This window comes from Salmo trutta, chromosome 7 (assembly GCF_901001165.1).
Source record: "Salmo trutta chromosome 7, fSalTru1.1, whole genome shotgun sequence".
Classification (NCBI taxonomy): domain Eukaryota; kingdom Metazoa; phylum Chordata; class Actinopteri; order Salmoniformes; family Salmonidae; genus Salmo; species Salmo trutta.
The window spans coordinates 6,200,333-6,223,844 of NC_042963.1; the positions used below are offsets into that span (position 1 = coordinate 6,200,333).

At 41.7% G+C, this 23,512-nt stretch overlaps 1 protein-coding gene across 5 annotated transcripts in view; it reads left to right on the forward strand.

Moving 5' to 3' along the window:
• LOC115196804 (rho family-interacting cell polarization regulator 1) overlaps positions 1 to 23,512 on the forward strand; it is a 105,348-nt gene that overhangs the window by 65,850 nt on the left and 15,986 nt on the right. For 4 of the 5 annotated variants that reach the window (XM_029757720.1, XM_029757719.1, XM_029757723.1 and 1 more), the window contains exons 11-14: positions 1,901 to 2,049; positions 2,184 to 2,313; positions 7,334 to 8,305; positions 10,395 to 10,543. In XM_029757720.1, coding sequence (XP_029613580.1) covers positions 1,901 to 2,049; positions 2,184 to 2,313; positions 7,334 to 8,305; positions 10,395 to 10,543 — 1,400 coding nt within the window. The remainder of the gene's footprint in view (positions 1 to 1,900; positions 2,050 to 2,183; positions 2,314 to 7,333; positions 8,306 to 10,394; positions 10,544 to 23,512) is intronic. The other variant, XM_029757718.1, reaches the window with a different exon arrangement.

The window sequence follows — 23,512 nt, forward strand, 5'->3', positions numbered from 1 at the left end:
ATTTACATTTGTTCAAACATGTCAAACGTTGTTTAGCATTAATCTTTTGGTCCATTTTTAACGTGAAACATCAGTAAACATCAGTAATATTTTCACACAACCTATCAAGTGTCTAGAATAAACGATTATGACAAAGACACTCTTCTCAGATTTATGCGCAGGCGCAAAAAATGAAGTGATGACGTGTCAACTTCCTTGCATTCTAATTTGCTCCCTGTTCATCACAGATGCTTCAAACAACTTTATAAAGATCGTTGACATCTAGTGGAAGCCGTAGGAGTTGCGAACTGAATCCTTTCTCACTATGGTATCTATAAAACAATGACACTAAATAGTACAGTCACAAAATTCACTTTTTTTTTTTAATCTATTTTTTTATTTATTTTATTTCACCTTTATTTAACCAGGTAGGCAAGTTGAGAACAAGTTCTCATTTACAATTGCGACCTGGCCAAGATAAAGCAAAGCAGTTCGACAACATACAATAACACAGAGTTACACATGGAGTAAAACAACATACAATCAATGATGCAGTAGAAAAAAATAAGACTATATACAATGTGAGCAAATGATGTGACACCATTCAAACTGTTTTAGAAAATTCAGAGTGTTTTCTATCCAAACCTGAACAATAATATGCATATTCTAGCTTCTGAGTTGGTGTAGGAGGCAGTTAAAAATCGGCACATATTTTTTTCCAAAATTCTCAATACTGCCCCCTAGCCCAAACAGGTTATTAAGTGAGACTGATTAAAACAGTGCCACCTATATGCCAATCGGCACCAGTCTTTTTGACCAAGTTACCCATGGACTCTAGTTTCTGTGGTAACTTTTTTTCTAATTTGACAATCTATGCTTGAGTTATTTGACCAAGTCAAGGAATATTTTAATAATAAGAATTCAGACAATAACAATAGGTTTTACCCCATACTAATATAATAACCTTGAGAGAGAAATCATTTACAATAGATAATAACGTGAAATATCAGTGATTTTGTATAACAGTCTAATTTTGATAGCCAATAGCTAGGTTTCCATCCAATTGGTGATAGATTTGCATATGAATATTCTAAGTTCTGGATTTTCCCAACAGAGATGTCTTTCTATCAATTTGATTTGTTGCAGATAAAAAGCTTTGCGTGATGACGTAGTGCACATAGAACTAACTTTTGCGGTTAAATTCCCATCTACTGAATAAAACAATCCAAGTAAATGGGTTTCCATCGCATTTTCAACTCTGGTTTATATAGCGAATGTGCCCACTCTGATCTTTGCATGTGTGCTCTAGCCAACAGCACACAGATACAGTCCGGGTAGGCTACAATGATGAAAGAACTATTATGGACAAAAGAATGAGATTGTTTTTATTTGTCAAACGGCAGCCAAGCATCGATCATCATGTCACCAGAATAAGACTTTCGATATTTATTGGAAAGCAGCATCAAGCTCATCACTGTGCACTTTCACCAAACTGTGAAGTTCATCATAACTTATTTCTTCTGTAGCCTAATAAACTGCATGCTTTCCCGAGTCATAGTGGGAGGACCACACAACATCATCCCGCGACTCCCAAGTTTACTTTAATATGATGGTTATCATATCGATCTTTGCGCAAAAAATTATTTTCACCACTATTTCTCACATAATTAATTTTACACACACAAAAAACTATAACCTTGTCTAGCGTGTTTTGTTAACATTTGGGAAGTTTACTGACAAATTTGTTGTTCAATCAGGCCTGTCATGACATTTTCTATCCAACTTGTACTTTACTCGCATAAAAAAGTTGGAACGGAAACCTGGTTAATGCTTATCAAAATCAGCTATTGGTGTGGTGTTTGGAGAGATTTAGATCATAACTGAATCACTGATTTTGATTGGTCTTACTCTGGTTCCCTAGGTGACAGAGCTGAAGAGCCTGGCCAATCACGTGGTGGTGGGAAACGTGTCATGTGAGACCAAGGACCTGTTTGCTGCTCTACCCCAGACGGTGGCAGTGGACATCAATGACCTGGGGACCATCAAACTGAGCTTGGAGGTCACCTGGAAGTGAGTGGCCCAACGTGGCTTCTGCTTTGAAGTGATCAGGATATAAAGGTTGTATACAATGAGGGACTGTGTGTGTGCATACATTTGTGTGTGGGTCTAGTAATACGTTTCTGTGCCCTTTTTATCACTGACAGCCCCTTCGACAAGGATGACCAAGCTTCGACCGCCAGCACAGTCAACAAACCCCCCACGGTGAACAAACGCTTCTCCACCTACAACCAGAGTCCTCCTGATACCCCCTCCCTACGGGAACAGGCCTTCTATGTGAGTACCCTAAACCTCTAACTGTCCTCTAATCAGTGTTCTTTTTCATAATATGGCCCGTAATCCATAGAATAATGAACTGTACTCTGGGCTCAAGTGTTTTGCTGTGTGACCTGGAGTTTTATTTTGTGTGCACCAGTGCGACTAAAAGAAAATCCCAAAAAATGTCTCTACACTGCTCCAACAGACAGGCTGCTTGCTTCCAGTTCCCGGGCCACACACACACACCAAGCCCTGCCCCTTGTCACTCAAGCAGGCATAATACAGTAACTCCATGCTGTTTATTCTCTCCTGCTCTCAATTCATGCACACAACATATGCTTCCAAAACAAGAATAATGCCACAGAGTTTCCAAAGCCGGATGCGCAACATTCTGAGACTTCCCGGAACGCTTGCAAAGCAGACCAGGCTGGGGTTTGGAGTTTGAGAAGTCAATGAGAAAAGTTAAATATTCTTTCTTGGTTGATACATTTCTCGAGCCAATGTCTTAAGTAGTTGAACATGTTTTTACTCCAACCTCATGAAAGTGACAAACTGACACGTTTTAATTATAGTCAAAAACAACCTTATATGGATTTGACAGCCTGCACATGCGCAGGTCGGCTCGAAACAACTGTTAGACACGATTGACGTGTTTCTGCGCATGAGTTTAGCTAGCCAACGTCACCATGACATTGTCTACAAGTGTGATCTGGGATTTCTATTGGAGAAGCAGTTTCTGCCCATGTTCATACTGTACTTCTTTGGCGAGGCTGCTTTCCACATTTCTTCTAAGTATGAATCCATGTTTTGTCTATTATACTATCAGTTTGTGTATCTTGCTCTCTGCAAAACATGAGTTAGTCTAAAGAAACTGGCATGTGCCTAAAATGATGCTAACTAGCTAGCTATGTACTACTAAGGCAAAGCAAACGTTAGCGCTAATACAGGTTGCTACCAGTGGTGGTGTAGATCAGAGTGTTGCTTGTGCAACGACATGTTCTGAATCAGCTAGCCTATTCTAAAATCTTTGTCTATGCAACATCTATTCAACTGTGATTAGGGTCCCTGGGAAACACTGACCAACACTACCCTTTTATAACTACTACCTGTTTTAGTTTTTTCACTACTTGTCATGCCAAACAACATCAACCATATAATTATTTTCCGGAAATTTTCATTGGGAAGTTGAGCCCAGAAATGTTGGGATTTTGCTTAAATTCATAAAAAAAGTTAGCTTTATAACAGTGAACCTTTTTTGTGGGATACACATAAGCCAATTCTAGGTCTTATGGCATATTTTGGTTAAACTATCCCCAATTCAATGGAATTGCAACCCTCTGCATGCACAGTGCATTCTCCCATCACATGTGCAGCTGCTTCTCAAGATCTTGCACACTAATGAGATGCTATTGAACCGATACTACTACACTGTCTGAGCCAAGGACTACATGCTTTCTGCTTTCATGTTTCCATACATGTTTAATTTTAAAACATCTTACAAAGGATTCTAACTGCTTAACTATTTATCTGTACATGGATTTGTATTGTTTTACTCATTTTAGTGCCACGGGCGCTATCTGATGTGTGGAGACATTTCACTGCAGCTAATGTAGAAGGAAAAGCTGTGTACATTTGCACATACTGTGCTAAATCATATGTGAAGAATGCAAGGAAGATGCAGAATCATCTGGCCAAGTGCATAAAGTTCCCTCAGCGCTCATAACAAGCAACCTCTGACAAAAGTCCCTCTACTTCTATTCGAGGTGAAAATGATGAATCAGACACCTTATCGATAGCAACAGCTCATGGTCCTCCTGGAATCAGAAGTTTTTGACTCAATGGAGGAACGTAGTCAGAGAAATGCTGATGAATGTTTTGCTCGAGCTGTGTATGCAACTGGTTCACCTCTGATGCTCACAGGCAATGTGTATTGGAAGAGATTTCTGAATGTTCTTCGCCCAGCATACACCCCTACAACCAGCTAGCTAGGTAGCTAGCTAGTTAGGGTAGGTAGCTAGCTAGTTAGGGTTGCTAGCTAGCGAACGTCAGCTATGCTAGCAATGATAGTGATAATTAGGGTTTCAAAGGGTCGGAAATGTTCTGGTAAATTTCCTGAATTTTTCCGGAAATTTTCCAAGGAAAGTTAAGCCCCAGAAATGTGGGAATTTTGTTTAAATTCATCAAGAAGTTTGCTTATTGGAAGACATTTCTTAATGTTCTTCGCCCAGCGTACACCCCTCCACCAGACATGCTTTATCTACTCATTTGCTGGATGCAGAGTTCAACAGAGTTCAAGTGAAGGTCAAGCCAATCATAGAGAAAGCAGAATGTGTTGCAATCATCTCTGAGGGGTGGTCAAATGTTCGTGAGCAAGGAATAATTAACTACATAATCTCCACCCCTCAACCAGTATTCTACAAGAGCACAGACACAAGGACAACAGACACACCGGTCTCTACATTGCAGATGAGCTAAAGGCAGTCATCAATGACCTTGGACCACAGAAGGTATTTGCCATGATCACAGACAATGCTGCGAACATGAATGCTGCTTGGTCTAAAGTGGAGGAGTCCTACCCTCACATCACAACCATTGGCTGTGCTGCTCATGCATTGAATCTGCTCCTCAAGGACATCATGGCACTGAAAACAATGGATACACTCCACAAGAGAGCCAAGGAAATTATTAGGTATATGAAGGGTCATCAAGTTATTGCAGCAATCTACCTCACCATGCAAAGTGAGAAGAATAAGAGCACCACATTGAAGCTGCCCAGCAACACCCGTTGGGGTGGTGTTGTCGTCATGTTTGACAGTCTCCTGGAGGGGAAGGAGTCTCTCCAAGAGAGGGCTGCCGATATGGACAGCCCCATCAAGAGGATCCTCCTGGATGATGTATTTTGGGAGAGAGTGGTAAGCAGCCTGAAACTCCTGAAACCTATAGCAGTAACCATTGCACGGATTGAGGGAGACATGCCATCCTGTCTGATTTTCAGACTCTGCTTGCAGATGTAGGAGGAAAAATCCGTATTGCCCCGCCCACTTCACTGTTGCTCCATGCAGAGGAAACTGCACTTCTGAAATACATCAAAAAGCATGAAGACTTCTGCCTGAAGCCCATACACACCACAGTGTACATGTTGGACCCCAAGTATGCTGGCAAGAACATCCTGTCTGGTGCAGAGATCTACAAGGCCTATGGTGTCATCACTAGCGAGTGAGCTGCGCATCATTGGGTGAAACTGGAAATCATTTTTAGGATTATAGTTTCCTCCTCATATAGCCTACAATATGTCTCTACACACCTAGGCCTAGTCTATTGATAGATTCAAGACAATGTTGTTTTTATTAATCTCAGATGATCAATTTGTCTGTGTCAAAGTAGCCTGCCATTTCGATCATTTGTGCGGTATTAAAAAAGATTCTGCTTAAGTCTCCAGTCATGTAAAAGTACGTAGAATTGCTTGAAATGTGTTTATAAAAGGCCAACATTTTCCCGGACTCTAGGCTACTAAAAATGTTCCCCATGTGTGCAACTTCAATAAGTGCCTCTACTCTACTGCTCTATGCCACTACGCTACAATGATATGCGTGCAATGCTTTATTATAATTCCACTTAGACATTATGGGATATTGTGTGTAGGCCAGTGACCAAAAATCTATATTTAATAAATTTTAAATTCAGGCTGTAACACAACAAAATGTGGAAAAAGTCAAGGGACATTTTGTGTCACGGAAATAAAGGAAAAGTGATATGTTCTTCAAGAGATATGCTTAAAAAATAAGTAGGTTTCATATATTTCTGGTGCTTCTACATTTTGTGGTGCTACTAACTTAGAAAGGTTAGGAGCACCAGAACATTTTTAATTTAGAGCCCTGGCTATAATAGAAAAATGGTTCTAGAATGAATCTGAATGATCCCAGGACAATTTCTGTTCTCTGTCACGCAGCATGTTTTCTGTTAACAGCAGTCGAACAGAGGATTTTTTGTTGTTGTAGTTTTGTTTTTATAAATACACGTCTGCTGGGTTACAACGCTAACAGGATGTATTGGTCTGTTTTGTCAATGGGCAAGTTAAATACTACTTGTCTTAATTCAGTGACTTTATTGAGTTAGAAGAAAGAGCTGCCACATTGCAGTGGAGTGTTTAGTCTAGCTGTGATTTGTAGTAGAGTTGGCCCACTAGTGGACCTTTTCTCATGGTCCTCTCCTAATTTACCTGGTGGTGTGAAGACTGCTCCGAGGAGCCTGTCAAGGAGCATGATGCCCCCCAAACAGCGCTGGTCCCTTCTGGATGTGTTTCGTGACACGCTGGTTGAGAGACTGTCTCAGAGCTGCTCCTGCAGCGCCGTCTCCTCAGTCCACCTGGCCTCTGCTAACATGCAGACTGACGTAAGTGCTGCTAGCCACTACAGAGAGAACCCACTATATCCCCTCTAATCTCTAGTTAAATATGTGGTATTTGTGGTAGAGCATGGTAGTAGAACCTCAGTAGAAGAACTCTAGTAGAAATCTTTATAGATTGTGTTGTGCTATCATGTAGATCCTCTCTAATGTTGGCCACTGTAGAACCTGTGTTTATAGTCAGCTGTTGTGTCCCTCCTCTTTGGGTCTTAAAATAGTCTTTAGTAGTCTTTGCAATGACCGACGCAGCCTCCTGCTCTCAATATCAAGCCTGTATTTGTTATTGTTCCAGGGAGGTAAGCCTGGATGCTCAGCAAAGCAGAGACCAGATAAATGAGAAGTTAATTAAAGGGAGCAGGGAGTCTGTTTGCTTTTTTGGCCAGAGGCCAGGCTGCTCTGCTGTGGTTTATAATAGAGGCTTGGCTGGCATGGGCTCACAGGGTCCTTTGGCTCTCTTTCTCTCTGTCTGACTCTCAATTATCATACTGTATGTTAGCTTCAAAATGTGATGGTACTGTCTCCATTTGACTTTATCATCCTTGTGCTCTTCCTCCCTCTCTCGCTCTCACTCTCACTCTCTCTCTCTCTCTCTCTCTCTCCCTCGCTCTCTTGCTCTCGCTCTCACTCTCTCTAGAACATGCTGAGGAGGCAGGAAGATATGGAGAATGGCACAGCATGGTCTAACTCCTCTGAGTCATCAGATGACTCATCCAGCCCTCAACTCTCCCTGGGGCTGCGTAACGCCAACAAGAACCTGATCCAGCCAGAGGTCAAGGCCGCCACACCCTCCATTGAAATCTCCTTTGCCCTCCGAGACACTGCCACCTCCACCCCTACCCGCTTAGCCAAACCGGAGGATGTGCAGGAGGAGACACAGAAGGAGGAGTCAGACATTGGGGCAGCGGGGAAAGATGAGGCTTCTGGGAAACAGGCGGTGCCTAATGGCCACGCCCGCTACTCACGCTCACTCAGCCATATCAGTGAGAACAGTGCCGATGGCGTACTGATAGACAGGTCAACCAGCGAATTTGTGGAGCCCTCTGAGGTCACCTCCCTGCAGTCTGGGATCTGTATAAACGATATTGAGATGGTGATGCCTGCCATGGCAGAGTGGGCCCTTATCCCAGGAGAGACTGTGGCGGTCAGAGACCCCCCTGAGCAACTCGCCCCAACTACTGTGACCATGGAGGAGAGCAGGCCGGAGAGCAGGTATTCTGCAGTGTCTATAGAGTCAGACACAGGGTTAGAGGTTGTTTCAGGGGCTGTTTCAGAAGTAGAGCCAGAACTCCAGAGCTCTGCACCCACTAGGACTGATGCAATGTATCGGCAAGGTGCCTCTCTGAATCCCAGACCAGACTCACAAGCACAGACTCGGAGCACAGAGGGCATATCATACAGTGCCTACAGGGCAGTGGTGGTGGAGACCAAGAAGCCTGAGGCTGTAGTAGAGGCCAAGCCCACAGAGGGTGAGAAGCAGCAGGCTGTGGACAGTGGAATTGAGGAAGCCCTGAGTGCAGTCATCTCCTCTCTGGATGACTACAGGGGACAGTTTCCTGAGTTACAGGTCCTGGAGCAGGAGTTACAACTACTGGAGGAGACATTAACAGTGAGTTACAGCTGTGTGTGTGTGTGTGTGTGTGTGTGTGTGTGTGTGTGTGTGTGTGTGTGTGTGTGTGTGCGTGCACATGGCTCTGTTTCGTGTCACAATGGAAATGGCCACTTCATAAGAGTGAGGGGGGCATTGGTGGGAGCTGAGTAGATTTCAGCAACCCAGAATAACACAGTTCCCTGTAGGACTGCGATCAGGGTATGGAACTTCCTGTCCCTCAGCTCAGTCTGAATATTTCCATCCCACAATGCTGCAGCAGGAGATGTGTGTACTGTCGCTGGGAGGCCATCTGCCTGTTACACATACACACAACCGACACAGATAGATACACATCAGAGCTCACTCTGAGCCAAATCCGCTGACAAGTCATTAGGAAACAGAAAAATAATGCTTTTCTTTTAATCTTCATGTCATAATTTTAGGAACACGCTGTTTTGTTCAGACACTTTCCTCAGATGATCCATTTCCAAATAGGGGGTGTATTCTCACAATCAGGACTTACAGTGCTTTCAGAAAGTATTCATACCCCTTGACTTATTCCACATTTTGATGTGTTTCAGCCTGAATTCAAAATGTATTAAAATATTTTCTCACCCATCTATGAACAATAGCCCAAAATGAAAACATGTTTTTAGATCATTTGTGCAACTTTATTGAAAAGGAAATACAGAAATCTCATTTACATAAGTATTCAAAACCATTTTCAATGCCACTCCAAATTGGGCTCGGGTGCGTCCAATTTCCTTTTGATCATCCTTGATGTCACTAAAACTTGATTGGAGTCCACCTGTGGCCAATTCAATTGTTTGGACATGATTTAGAAAGACGCACACCTGTCTATATAAGGTCCCACAGTTGACAGTCCATGTCAGAGCAGAAACTATACCATGATGTCCAAGGAACTGTCTGTAGATCTCCGAGATAGAATTGTGATGAGGCATATATCTGGGGAAGGGTATAAAACAAGTTCTAGAGTGTTAAACGTTTCCAAGAGCACAGTGGTCTCCATCATTGGGATATTGAAAAAAATATGGAAATACCCAGGTTCCTTGGCTGAGATGGGAAACCTTCTAAAAGGACAACAGTCTCCACAGCACTTCACCAATCTGGGCTTTAGGGAGAGTAGCCAGACGGATGCCACTCCTGAGAAAAAGGCAGATGAAGGCGTGCCTGGAGTTTGCAAAAAGACGTGAAAGACAGAGCATAAGGCGAAAGATTCTGTGGTCTGATGAGACAAATGGAACTCTTTGGCCTGAATGCAAAGGGCTATTTCTGGAGAAAACCAGGCACAACTCATCACCCATCTAACACCATCCCTACTGTGAAGCATGGTGGTGGCAGCATCATGCTATGGGTATGCTTTTCAGTGGCAGGGACTGGGAGGCTGGTAAGGATAGAGGGAACAATGAATGGTGCCAAATGCAGGCAAATCCTTTTTGAGAACCTGCTTCAAAGTGCAAACAACCTTGGACTGGGGCAAATATTTGCATTCCAACAAGATAATGACCCCAAACATACAGCCAAAGCAATGCTGGAATGGCTTTAGAAAAATGTGAAAGTCCTTGAGTAGGCCAGCCAAAGCCCAGATTTGAATCCTATGGAAAATTTATGGAAAAACTTGAAGATTACTGTTTACCACCGCTCCCCCAGCTAACTTAAGAGCTTGAGAAAATCTGTAAGGAAGAACTAGAGAAATCTCCAAATCCAGATGTGCAAAGCTGAAGGACTTACCCAAGATGACTCAAAGCAGTAATTGCTGCCAAGTGTTCGTCTACAAAGTATTGACTCAGCGGTGTGAATACTTATGTAAATTAGATTTAATTTTCAATAAATGTACAAAAATGTCTAAAAACATGTTTTCACTTTGTCATTATGGGGTATTTTGTGTAGATGAGTGAGGGACAAAAAGTGTATTTTAATACATTTTGAATTCATTCTAACTCAGCAAAATGTGGAATATGTCAAGGGGTATAAATACTTTCTTAAGGCACTCTATATGGCATTAAAGTGGATTGGTGAAAAATAAAGATTTTTTTTGTGTGTGTTCTGTATGTTTGAGTACATGTGTGCATCTCTCCATAACAAGTGTGTTCTGAAGGGCCGCACCTGCAGTCGTTCGTCCAGTGTCCAGAGTCTGACGGTGGAGACAGCCCTGGGCAGCTTTGACTTTCTCAACACCTCAGACCTGGAGGATGAAGATGAGGAGAACTGGGAGAAGAGGAGTGTGACGGACAGGTCAGGTTTCATATCATGGCTTCCCTCCCTAAATTCCATCACAGTTATACAGATTACAAGTTTTACACGTAAGGAGTTATATTTCCCTGTGTTCACTTAATGCCATCTAGTGATCCCACAACACAGCTTTAAATATGCTGGATGTGAGAAGTTCATTGGTATTCTGAATGATAATGCCTTCACCTGGTCTAAATGTGACATGACATGTAGAGACAAGCCATGGCTCTCTGGGGTACCACTCTTTGGCAACAACTCTCCTGATGTACTCAGTGTTTCCCCTAGGATTTTATTCAGCAACAGTGGCAAAGTTAGTGTGGGGGGGGCCTACTCTTGTGGCTAAAGGCAATGTCACGACCAACAATTTTAAAGGCCCTTCTCTTGCCCGCAGAGACAATTTTGCTGCTTAAAACCTCTTACATCTAGACGTTCCGCTAGCGGAACACCGCTCCAATATCCAATGATAGGGCGTGGCGCGAAATACAAACTCCTCTAAAATCCGAAAACTTCCATTTTTCAAACATATGACTATTTTACACCATTTTAAAGACAAGACTCTCCTTTATCTAACCACACTGTCCGATTTCAAAAAGGCTTTACAACGAAAGCAAAACATTAGATTATGTCAGGAGAGTACCCAGCCAGAAATAATCAGACACCCATTTTTCAAGCTAGCATATAATGTCACAAAAACCAAAACCATAGCTAAATGCAGCACTAACCTTTGATGATCTTCATTAGATGACACTCCTAGGACATTGTGTTATACAATACATGCATGTTTTGTTCAATCAAGTACATATTTATATCAAAAACCAGCTTTTTACATTAGCATGTGACGTTCAGAACTAGCATTCCCACCGAACACTTCAGGGTGAATTTACTAAATTTCTCACGATAAACGTTCACAAAAAACATAACAATTATTTTAAGAATTATAGATACAGAACTCCTTTATGCAATCGCGGTGTCCGATTTTAAAATAGCTTTTCGGTGAAAGCACATTTTGCAATATTCTGAGTAGATAGCCCAGCCATCACAGGCTAGCTATTTTGACACCCACCAAGTTTGGTACTCACCAAACTCAGATTTACTATAAGAAAAATTGGATTACCTTTGCTGTTCTTCGTCAGAATGCACTCCCAGGACTTCTACTTCAACAACAAATGTTGGTTTGGTTCCAAATAATCCATAGTTATATCCAAATAGCGGCGTTTTGTTCGTGCGTTCAAGACACTATCCGAAGGGTAACGAAGGGTGACGCACGGACGCGTATCGTGACAAAAAAATTCAAAATATTCCATTACCGTACTTCGAAGCATGTCAAATGCTGTTTAAAATCAATTTTTATGCGATTTTTCTCGTAAAATAGCGATAATATTCCGACCGGGAGTCGTTGTTTTCGTTCAAAGACTCAAAGTTGAAAATGGACTCTTCACGTCCAGGCGCACACCCGTCTCATTGTTCTCAGATCGACCACTTACCAAATGCGCTACTGTTTTTCAGCCAGAGACTGCAGAGTCATCATTCAATGTTCTGGCGCCTTCTGAGAGCCTATGGGAGCCTTAGAAAGTGTCACGTTACAGCAGAGATCCTCTGTTTTGGATAGAGATGACAAAGAAGGCCAAGAAATGGTCAGACAGGGTACTTCCTGTAAAGAATCTTCTCAGGTTTTGGCCTGCCATTTGAGTTCTGTTATACTCACAGACACCATTCAAACAGTTTTAGAAACTTTGGAGTGTTTTCTATCCAAAGCTACTAATTATATGCATATTCTAGTTTCTGGGCAGGAGTAATAACCAGATTAAATCGGGTACGTTTTTTATCCGGCCGTGAAAATACTGCCCCCTATCCATAACAAGTTAAAGCTATGGGGTAGATTTTTTTGTTGTTGCAGTTTTAAATACAGATTCCTGCAATTCTACACATTTTGCCATGGATTATGCCATGTTCTTACGCTATCTGAGTGACTCAAACATAACAAAATAAATGGGGGCCCATGCCATGACATTTTGGGAATTTTAGGTTCTCCCTGACTATCTAGTTTTTATTTTGGTGTTCGTTCTCAAAGATGATCTTATTTATAATCTATACCTCTATTGTCTTTTCTACATACTTTATCTGGTTTTAGCCATTTAAATTAACACTGAAATGTTTTACCATCCCCAAAAATAATTTTCAACAATAAATAAATATACACTACCGGTCTAAAGTTTTAGAATACCTACTCATTCAAGGGTTTTTCTTTTCTTTTTAATATTTTCTACATTGTAGAATAGTAGTGAATACGTCAAAACTATGAAATAAATAACATACATGGAATCATGTAGTAACCAGAAAAGTGTTAAACAAATCAAAATATATTTTATATTTGAGGTTCTTCAAATAGTCACCCTTTGCCTTGACAGCTTTTGGCATTCTCTCAACCAGCTTCAACTGGAATGCTTTTCCAACAGTCTTGAAGGAGTTCCCACATATGCTGAGCACTTATTGGTTGCTTTTCCTTCACTCTGCGGTCCGACTCATCCCAAACTATCTCAATTGGGTTGAGGTCGGGTAATTGTGAAGGCCAGGTCATCTGATGCAACACTCCATCAATCTCCTTCTTTTTCAAATAGCCTTTACACAGCCTGGAGGTGTGTTGGGTCAATGTCCTGTTGAAAAACAAATGATAGTCCCACTAAGCCCAAACCAGATGGGATGGCGTATCGCTTGAATTCTAAATAAATCGGTCACCAGCAAAGCACCCCCACGTCATAATACCTTCTCATCCATGCTTCACGGTGGGAAATACACATGCGGAGATCATCCGTTCCCCCACACCGCATCTCACAGAGACACAGCGGTTGGTACCAAAAATCTCCAATTTGACTCCAGACCAAAGGACAAATTTCCACCGGTCTAATGTCCATTACTTGTGCTTTTTGGCCCAAGCAAGTCTCTTCTTATTATTGGTGTCCTTTAGTAGTGGTATCTTTGCAGCAATTCAACCACGAAGGCCTGATACATGCAGTCTCCTCTGAACAGTTGATGTTGAGATGTGTCTGTTACTTGAACTCTGTGAAGCCTTTATTTGGGCTGCAGTTTCTGAGGCTGGTAACTCTAATGAACTTATACTCTGCAGCAGAGGTAACTCTGGGTCTTCCAGTCCTGTGGCGGTCCTCATGAGAGCCAGTTTCATCATAGCGCTAGATGGTATTTGCAACTGCACTTGAAGAAACTTAAAAAGTTATTCAAATGTTCTGTACTGACTGACCATCATGTCTTAAAGTAATGATGGACTGTTGTTTCTCTTTGCCTATTTGAGCTGTTCTTGCCATAATATGGACTCTTTTTTCCCAAATAGGGCTATCTTCTGTATACACCCTTACTTGTCACAACACAATTGATTGGCTCAAACACATTAACCTGTTGAGGACAGACGTTCCGCTAGTGGAACCCCGTTCCGCCTGCGGAACCCCTAGCCAACAGCCAATGCCATCGCACGGCGCGAAATACAAAACCAACTAAATTACCACAATTCAATTTTCTCAAACAATCAACTATTTTACACCATTTTAAAGATAAGACTCTCGTTAATCTAACCACATTGTCCGATTTCAAAAAGGCTTTACAGCGAAAGCAAAACATTAGATTATGTTAGGAGAGTACATAGACACAAATAATCACATAGCCATTTTCCAAGCAAGCATATGTCACATAAACCCAAACCACAGCTAAATGCAGCACTAAACTTTGATGATCTTCATCAGATGACACTCCTATGACATTATGTTATACAATACATGCATGTTTTGTTCAATCAAGTTCATATTTATATCAAAAACAAGCTTTTTACATAAGCATGTGATGTTCAGAACTAGCATACCCACCGAAAACTTCCGGTGAATTTACTAAATTACTCATGATAAACGTTCACAAAATACATAACAATTATTTTAAGAATTATATATACAGAAGTCCTTTATGCAATCGCGGTGTCAGATTTTAAAATAGCTTTTCGGTGAAAGCACATTTTGCAATATTCTGAGTACATAGCTCGGACATCACGGCTAGCTATTTTGACACCCACCAAGTTTGGGGATCACTAAACTCAGAATTACTATTAGAAAAATTGGATTACCTTTGCTGTTCTTCGTCAGAATGCACTCCCAGGTCTCCCAGGACTACTTCAACAACAAATGTTGTTTTGGTTCCAAATAATCCATAGTTATATTCAAATAGCTCCGTTTTGTTCGTGCGTTCAGGTCACTATCCGAAGGGTGACGCGTGAGCGCATTTCGTGACAAAAAAGTTCAAAATATTCCATTACCGTACTTAGAAGCATGTCAAACGCTGTTTAAAATCAATTTTTATCCTATTTTTCTTGTAAAATAGCGATAATATTCCAACCGGGCAACGTTGTATTCATTCAAAGGCTGAAAGAAAAAAATGGAGTAGTCTCGTGACCGCGCATCTCCAGTGTCACTGTCCCCAGGCTGACCACTTACAAATTCTCCTGCTGTTCTTCGCCCAGAGACAGCAGACACCCCATTCCACTTTCTGGCGGCTTTAGAGAGCCAATGGAAGCCTTAGAAAATGTCACGTTACAGCACAGATGCTGTATTTTCAATAGAGATGTAACAGAAGGACAACAAATTGTCAGACAGGGCACTTCCTGTATGGAATCTTCTCAGGTTTTGGCCTGCCATATGAGTTCTGTTATAGTCACAGACACCATTCAAACAGTTTCAGAAACTTTAGAGTGTTTTCTATCCAAATCTACTAATTATATGCATATTCTAGTTTCTGGGCAGGAGTAGTAACCAGATTAAATCGGGTACGTTTTTTATCCGGCCCGTGAAAATACTGCCACCTATCCCAAAGAAGTTAAGAAGGAATGAAATTCCACAAATTAACTTTTAAGGGGGCACACCTGTTAATTGAAATGCATTTCAGAATGCCAAGCGTGTGCAAAGCTGTCATCAAGGCGAAGGGTGGCTATTTGAAGAATCTCAAATATAAAATATATTTTGATTTGTTTAACACTTTTTTGTGTGTCATTTTATAGTTTTGATGTCTTCACTATTATTCTACAATGTAAAAATAAAGAAAAACCCTTGAATGAGTAGGTGTTCTAAAACGTTTGACTGGTAGTGTATATACTGTATATTTATTCATTATATTGTGCATTCAGAAAGTATTCGCAACCCTTGACTTTTCCATATTTTGTTGTTACAAGGTGGGATTCAATTTTTTTTTTATCTACACAAAATACTCTGTCAAAGTGGGGGAAAAATTCTAACGTGTATAAAAAAAGGGGGGAAAAATAAACCCTAATCTTGATTTAGATAAGTGTTCAACCCCCTGCTTTTCAAGTTCTGTCAAGTTGGTTGTTGATCATTTCTAGCTAGCAGTTTCCAAGTCTTGCCATATTTTCAAGTCTAATCTGTACCTAGGCCACTCGAACATTCACTGTCATCTTGGTAAGCAACTCCAGTGTATATTTGACCTTGTTTTAGGTTTTTGTCCTGCTGAAATGTGAAGTTGTCTCCCGGTGTGTGTTGGAAAGCAGACTGAACCAGGTTTTCCTCTAGGATTTTGTCTGTGCTAAGTACTATTCCATTTTCTTTTTATAAAAAAAACTCCCTAGTCCTTGCCAATGACAAGCAGACCCATAGCATGATGCAGCCACCACCATGCTTAAAAATATGAAGAGTGGTATTCGGTAATCTGTTGGATTTCCCCCAAATCATAACACTTTGTATTCTGGACATAAAGTTCATTTCTTTGCCAATTTTTTTTATAGTTTTACTTTGGTGCCTTGTTGCAAACAGGATGCATGCTTTGGAATATTTTTGTTCTGTACAGGCTTCCTTTTCATTCTGTCATTTCAGTTAGTATTGTGGGGTAACTACAATGTTGTTGATCCATCCTCAGTTTTCTCCTATCACAGCCATTCAACTCTGTAACTGTTTTTAAAGTCGCTTTGGCCTCACGGTGAAATCCCTGAGCGGTTTCCTACCTCTCCGGCAACGGAGTTTGAAAGGATGCCTGTATCTTTGTAGTGACTGGGTGTATTGATACACCATCCAAATTGTAATTAATAACTTCATCATGCTCAAAAGGATATTCAATGTCTGCTTTTTTTTGTTACCCATTTACCAATGGGTGTCCTTCTTTGTAAGGCATTTGAAAACCTTTCTTTGTGTTTGAATCTGTTTGAAATTCACAGCTTGACTGAAGGACCTTATAATTATCTGTATGTGTGGGGTACAGGTATGAAGTAATCATTTCAAAAATTATGTTAAACAGTATTCTTGCACACCGGGTGAGTCCATGCAACTTATTATGTGACTTGTTAAGCACATTTTTACTCCTGCATTAAGTACTGCAGTGCATCTCCTCCTCATCGACTGCACCAGATTTGCCCGTTCTTGCTGTGAGATGTTACCCCACTCTTCCACCAAGGCACCTGCAAGTTCCCGGACATTTCTGGGGGGAATGGTTCTAGCCCTCAGCCTCCGATCCAACAGGTCCCAGACGTGCTCAATGGGATTGAGATCCGGGCTCTTCTCTGGCCAAGGCAGAACACTGACATTCCTGTCTTGCAGGAAATCACGCACAGAACGAGCCGTATGGCTGGTGGCGTTGTCATGCTGGAGGGTCATGTCAGGATGAGCCTTCAGGAAGAGTACCACATGAGGGAGGAGGATGTCTTCCCTGTAAAGCACAGCGTTGAGATTGCCTGCAATGACAACAAGCTCAGTCCGATGATGCTGTGACTCACCGCCCCAGACCATGATGGACCCTTCACCTCCAAATCGATCCTGCTCTAGAGGCCTTGGTGTAACGCTCATTCCTTCTACGATAAATGCAAATCCAACCATCACCCCTGGTGAGACAGAACCGCGACTCGTCAATGAAGAGCCAGTCCTCTCTTTTTGCCAGTCCTCTCTGGTCCAGCAACGGTGGGTTTGTGTCCATAGGCGACGTTGTTGCCTGTGATGTCTGGTGAGGACCTGCCTTACAACAGGCCTACAAGCCCAGTCCAGCCTCTCTCAGCCTATTGCGGACAGTCTGAGCACTGATGGAAGGATTGTGCGTTCCTGGTGTAACTCTGGCAGTTGCTGCCATCCTGTACCTGTCCCGCAGGTGTGATGTTCAGATGTACCGATCCTGTGCAGGTGTTGTTACACGTGGTCTGCCACTGCGAGGACGATCAGCTGTCCATCCTGTCTCCCTGTTACGCTGTCTTATGCTTCTCACAGTACAGACATTGCAATGTATTGCGCATGCCGCATCTGCAGTCCTCATGCCTCCTTGCAGCATGCCTGAGGCACGTTCACGCAGATGAGCAGGGACCCTGGGCCTCTTTCTTTTTGTGTTTTTCAGAGTTCGTAGAAATGCCTCTCTAGTGACCTAAGTTTTCATAACTGTGACCTTCATTTCCTACCGTCTGAAAGCTGTTAATGTCTTAACGACCGTTCCACAGGTGCATGTTCATACATTTTTTATGGTTCATTGAACACGCATGGGAAACTGTGTTTAAACCCTTTACAATGAAGATCTGTGAAGTTAATTCGTAAAAACCCAAATATCTTTGAAAGACAGGGCCCTGAAAAAGGGCCGTTTCTTTTTTTGCTGACTTTATATACACTATCGTTCAAAAGTTTGGGGTCACTTCGAAATGTCCTTGTTTTTGAAAGAAAAGAAGGACAATTTTTTTAATTTAAAATAACATCAAATTGATCATAAATACAGCGTAGACATTGTTAATGTTGTAAATGGTTATTGTAGCTGGAAACAGCAGTTTTTTTAAAGGAAAATCTACATAGGCATACAGAGGCCAATTATCAGCAACCATCACTCCTATGTTCCAATGGCACGTTGTGTTAGCTAATCCAAGTTTATCATTTTAAAAGGCTAATTGATCATTAGAAAACCCTTTTGCAATTATGTTAGCACAGCTAAAAACTGTTCTGATTTAAAGAAGCAATAAAACTGGCCTTTAGACTAGTTGAGTATCTAGAGCATCAGCATTTGTGGTTTAGATTACAGGCTCAAAATGGCCAGAAACAAAGTACTTTATTCTAAAACTCGTCAGTCTATTCTTGTTCTGAGAAATGAAGACTATTCCATTGGAGAAATTGCATGGAATAGTACTACTCCCTTCACAGAACAGCGCAAACTGTCTCCAACCAGAATAGAACGAGGAATGGGAGGCCCCTTTGCACAACTGAACAAGAGGGCAAGTATATTCGTGCCTAGTTTGAGAATCAGACATCTCACATGTCCTCAACTGGCAGCTTCATTGAATAGTACCCGCAAAACACCAGTCTCAACGTCAACAGTGAAGAGGCGACTCCGGGATGCTGGCCTTCTCGGCAGAGTTGCGAAGAAAAAGCCTTCTCAGACTGGCCAATAAAAAGAACAGATTAAGATGGGGGGGAAAAACACAGACACTGGACAGCTCTGCCTAGAAGGCCAGCATCCCGGAGTCGCTTCTTCACTGTTGACGTTAAATTGTTATGGTAGCAAAAATATCTCATCTAATGATTGTCTCTTCGCAGAAAAATCTGCAGAGCTGGGAAGGTTGTATCCCACATACATACATACGCACGCACGCACGCACACACACACACACACACACACACACACACACACACACACACACACACACACACACACACACACACACACACACATATATACAGTTGAAGTCGGAAGTTTACGTAGACTTAGGTTGGAGTCATTAAAACTCGTTTTTCAACCACTCCACAAATTTCTTGTTAACAAACTATAGTTTTGTCAAGTCGGTTAGGACATCTACTTTGTGCATGACACAAGTACTTTCTCCAACAATTGTTTACAGACAGATTATTTCACTTATAATTCACTGTATCACAATTCCAGTGGGTCAGAAGTTTACAGACACTAAGTTGACTGTGCCTTTAAACAGCTTGGAAAATTCCAGGAAATTATGTCATGGCTTTAGAAGCTTCAGATTGGCTAATTGACATCATTTGAGTCAATTGGAGGTGTACCTATGGATGTATTTCAAGGCCTACCTTCAAACTCAGTGCCTCTTTGCTTGACATCATGGGAAAATCAAAAGAAATCAGCCAAGACCTGAGAAAAAAATTGTAGACTTCCACAACTCTGGTTTATCCTTGGGAGCAATTTCCAAACGCCTGAAAGGTACCATGTTCATCTGTACAAACAATAGTACGTAAGTATAAACACCATGGGACCATGCAGCCGTCATACCGCTCAGGAAGGAGATGCGTTCTGTCTCCTAGAGATGAACGTACTTTGGTACGAAAAGTGCAAATCAATCCCAGAACAACAGCAAAGGACCTTGTGAAGATGCTGGAGGAAACAGGTACACAAGTAACTATATCCACAGTAAAACGAGTCCTATATCGACATTAACCTGAAAGGCCGCTCAGCAAGGAAGAAGTCACTGCTCCAAAACCACCATAAAAAAGCCAGACTACGGTTTGCAACTGCACATGGGGACAAAGATTGTACTTTTTGGAGAAATGTCTTCTGGTCTGATGAAACAAAAATAGAACTGTTTGGCCATAATCACCATCGTTATGTTTGGAGGAAAAAGGGGGAGGCCTGCAAGCTGAAGAACACCATCCCAACCGTGAAGCACGGGTGGCAGCATCATGTTGTGTTGGTGCTTTGCTGCAGGAGGGACTGGTGCACTTCACAAAATAGATGGCATTATGAGGAAAGAAAATTATGTGGATATATTGAAGCAACATCTCAAGACATCAGTCAGGAAGTTAAAGCTTGGTCGCAAATGGGTCTTCCAAATGCACAATGACCGCAAGCATACTTCAAAAGTTGTGGCAAAATGGCTTAAGGACAACAAAGTCAAGGTATTGGAGTGGCCATCACAAACCCTGACCTCAATCCCATAGAAAATTTGTTGGCAGAACTGATAAAGCGTGTGCGAGCAAGGAGGCCTACAAACCTGACTCAGTTACACCAGCTCTGTCAGGAGGAATGGGCCAAAACTCACCCAACTTATTGAGGGAAGCTTGTAGAAGGCTACCCGAAACATTTGACCCAAGTTAAACAATTTAAAAGCAATGCTACCAAATACTAATTGAGTGCATGTAAACTTCTGACCCACTGGGAATGTGATGAAAGAAATAAAAGCTGAAATAAATCATTTCTCTCTACTATTATTCTGACATTTCACATTCTTGAAATAAAGTGGTGATCCTAACTGACCTAAGACATGGGAATTTTTACTAGGATTAAATGTCAGGAATTGTGAAAAACAACTGAGTTTAAATGTATTTGGCTAAGGTGTATGTCAACTTCCGACTTCAACTGTACATATATACACGTGTGTGTGTGTGTGTGTGTGTGTGTGTGTGTGTGTGTGTTTATATATACACTGCTCAAAAAAAAAGGGAACACTTAAACAACACAATGTAACTCCAAGTCAATCACACTTCTGTGAAATCAAACTGTCCACTTAGGAAGCAACACTGATTGACAATAAAGTTCACATGCTGTTGTGCAAATGGAATAGACAACAGGTGGAAATTATAGACAATTAGCAAGACACCCCCAATAAAGGACTGGTTCTGCAGGTGGGGACCACAGACCACTTCTCAGTTCCTATGCTTCCTGGCTGATGTTTTGATCACTTTTGAATGCTGGCTGTGCTTTCACTCTAGTGGTAGCATTAGACGGAGTCTACAACCCACACAAGTGGCTCAGGTAGTGCAGCTCATCCAGGATGGCACATCAATGCGAGCTGTGGCAAGAAGGTTTGCTGTGTCTGTCAGCTTAGTGTCCAGAGCATGGAGGCACTACCAGGAGACAGGCCAGTACATCAGGAGACGTGGAGGAGGCCGTAGGAGGGCAACAACCCAGCAGCAGGACCGCTACCCCCGCCTTTGTGCAAGGAGGAGCAGGAGAAGCACTGCCAGAGCCCTGCAAAATGACCTCCAGCAGGCCACAAATGTGCATGTGTCTGCTCAAACGGTCAGAAACAGACTCCATGAGGGTGGTATGAGGGCCCGACGTCCACAGGTGGGGGTTGTGCTTACAGCCCAACACCGTGCAGGACGTTTGGCATTTGCCGGAGAACACCAAGATTGGCAAATTCGCCACTGGCGCCCTATGCTCTTCACAGATGAAAGCTGGTTCACACTGAGCACGTGACAGACGTGACAGAGTCTGGAGACGCCGTGGAGAACGTTCTGCTGCCTGCAACATCCTCCAGCATGACCGGTTTAGCGGTGGGTCAGTCATGGTGTGGGGTGGCATTTCTTTGGGGGGCCGCACAGCCCTCCATGTGCTCGCCAGAGGTAGCCTGACTGCCATTAGGTACCGAGATGAGATCCTCAGACCCCTTGTGAGACCATATGCTGGTGCGATTGGCCCTGGGTTCCTCCTAATGCAAGACAATGCTAGACCTCATGTGGCTGGAGTGTGTCAGCAGTTCCTGCAAGAGGAAGGCATTGATGCTATGGACTGGCCCGTTCCCCAGACCTGAATCCAATTGAGCACATCTGGGACATCATGTCTCGCTCCATCCACCAATGCCACGTTGCACCACAGACTGTCCAGGAGTTGGCGGGTGCTTTAGTCCAGGTCTGGGAGGAGATCCCTCAGGAGACCATCCGCCACCTCATCAGGAGCATGCCCAGGCATTGTAGGGAGGTCATACAGGCACGTGGAGGCCACACACACTACTGAGCCTCATTTTGACTTGTTTTAAGGACATTACATCAAAGTTGGATCAGCATGTAGTGTGGTTTTCCACTTTAATTTTGAGTGTGACTCCAATTCCAGACCTCCATGGGTTGATAAATTGAATTTCCATTGATTATTTTTGTGTGATTTTGTTGTCAGGACATTCAACTATGTAAAGAAAAAAGTATTTAATAAGATTATTTCTTTCATTCAGATCTAGGATGTGTTGTTTAAGTTTTCCCTTTATTTTTTTGAGCAGTATATTTATATATATATATATATATATATATATATATATATATATATATATATATATATATATATATATATATATATATAGACACACACACACACACACATGTACTCATACAAGGGTTTTTCTTTATTATTACTATTTTCCACATTGTAGAATAATAGTGAAGACACCAACTATGAAATAACACACATGGAATCATGTAGTGTTAGACTGCACTTGAAGAAACTTGAAAAGTTCTTAATGTTCTACATTGACTGACCTTCATGTCTTAAAGTAATGATGGACTATCGTTTCTCTTTGCTTATTTGAGCTATTCTTGACATAATATGGTCTTAGCCCTATTTGGTAAAAGACCATATTCAGTATACCTACCTTGTCACAACACAACTGATTGGCTCAAAAACATTAAGAAGGAAAGAAATTCCACTCAAACTTTTAACAAGGCACACCTGTTAATTGAAATGCATTCCAGGTGACTACCTCATGAAGGCGGTTGAGAGAATTCCAAGAATGTGCTAAGGTGACTAAAATATATTTTGATTTGTTTAACACTTTTTTGGTTACTACATGATTCCATATGTGTTATTTCATTATTTTGAGGTCTTCACTATTATTCTGGTACTATATATATATATATATATATATTATCCATTATTTATTATTTTACACCTAGAGTTACTATACATAACTTTAACCCATTTTATGAGATTCTCCAAAATTGAAATATTCCAGGCATTTATATACAAATTCAAGTAGTACTTTATCTAAAGCCTTTTCAAAGTCTGCTATAAATACCAGGCCTGGTTTCCCAGATTTTTCATAGTGTTCTCTTGTTTCCAGTACTTGTCTTATATTATCTCCAATGTATTGTCCATGTAAAAAAAACTGTCTAATTAGGATGAATAATATCCGACAATACCTTTTTTAAATTCTATGGGCTGTGCATTTTGCCTGAATTTTTGCATCACAACACTGAAGAGTTAGCCGTCTCCAATTTTTTAAATGGA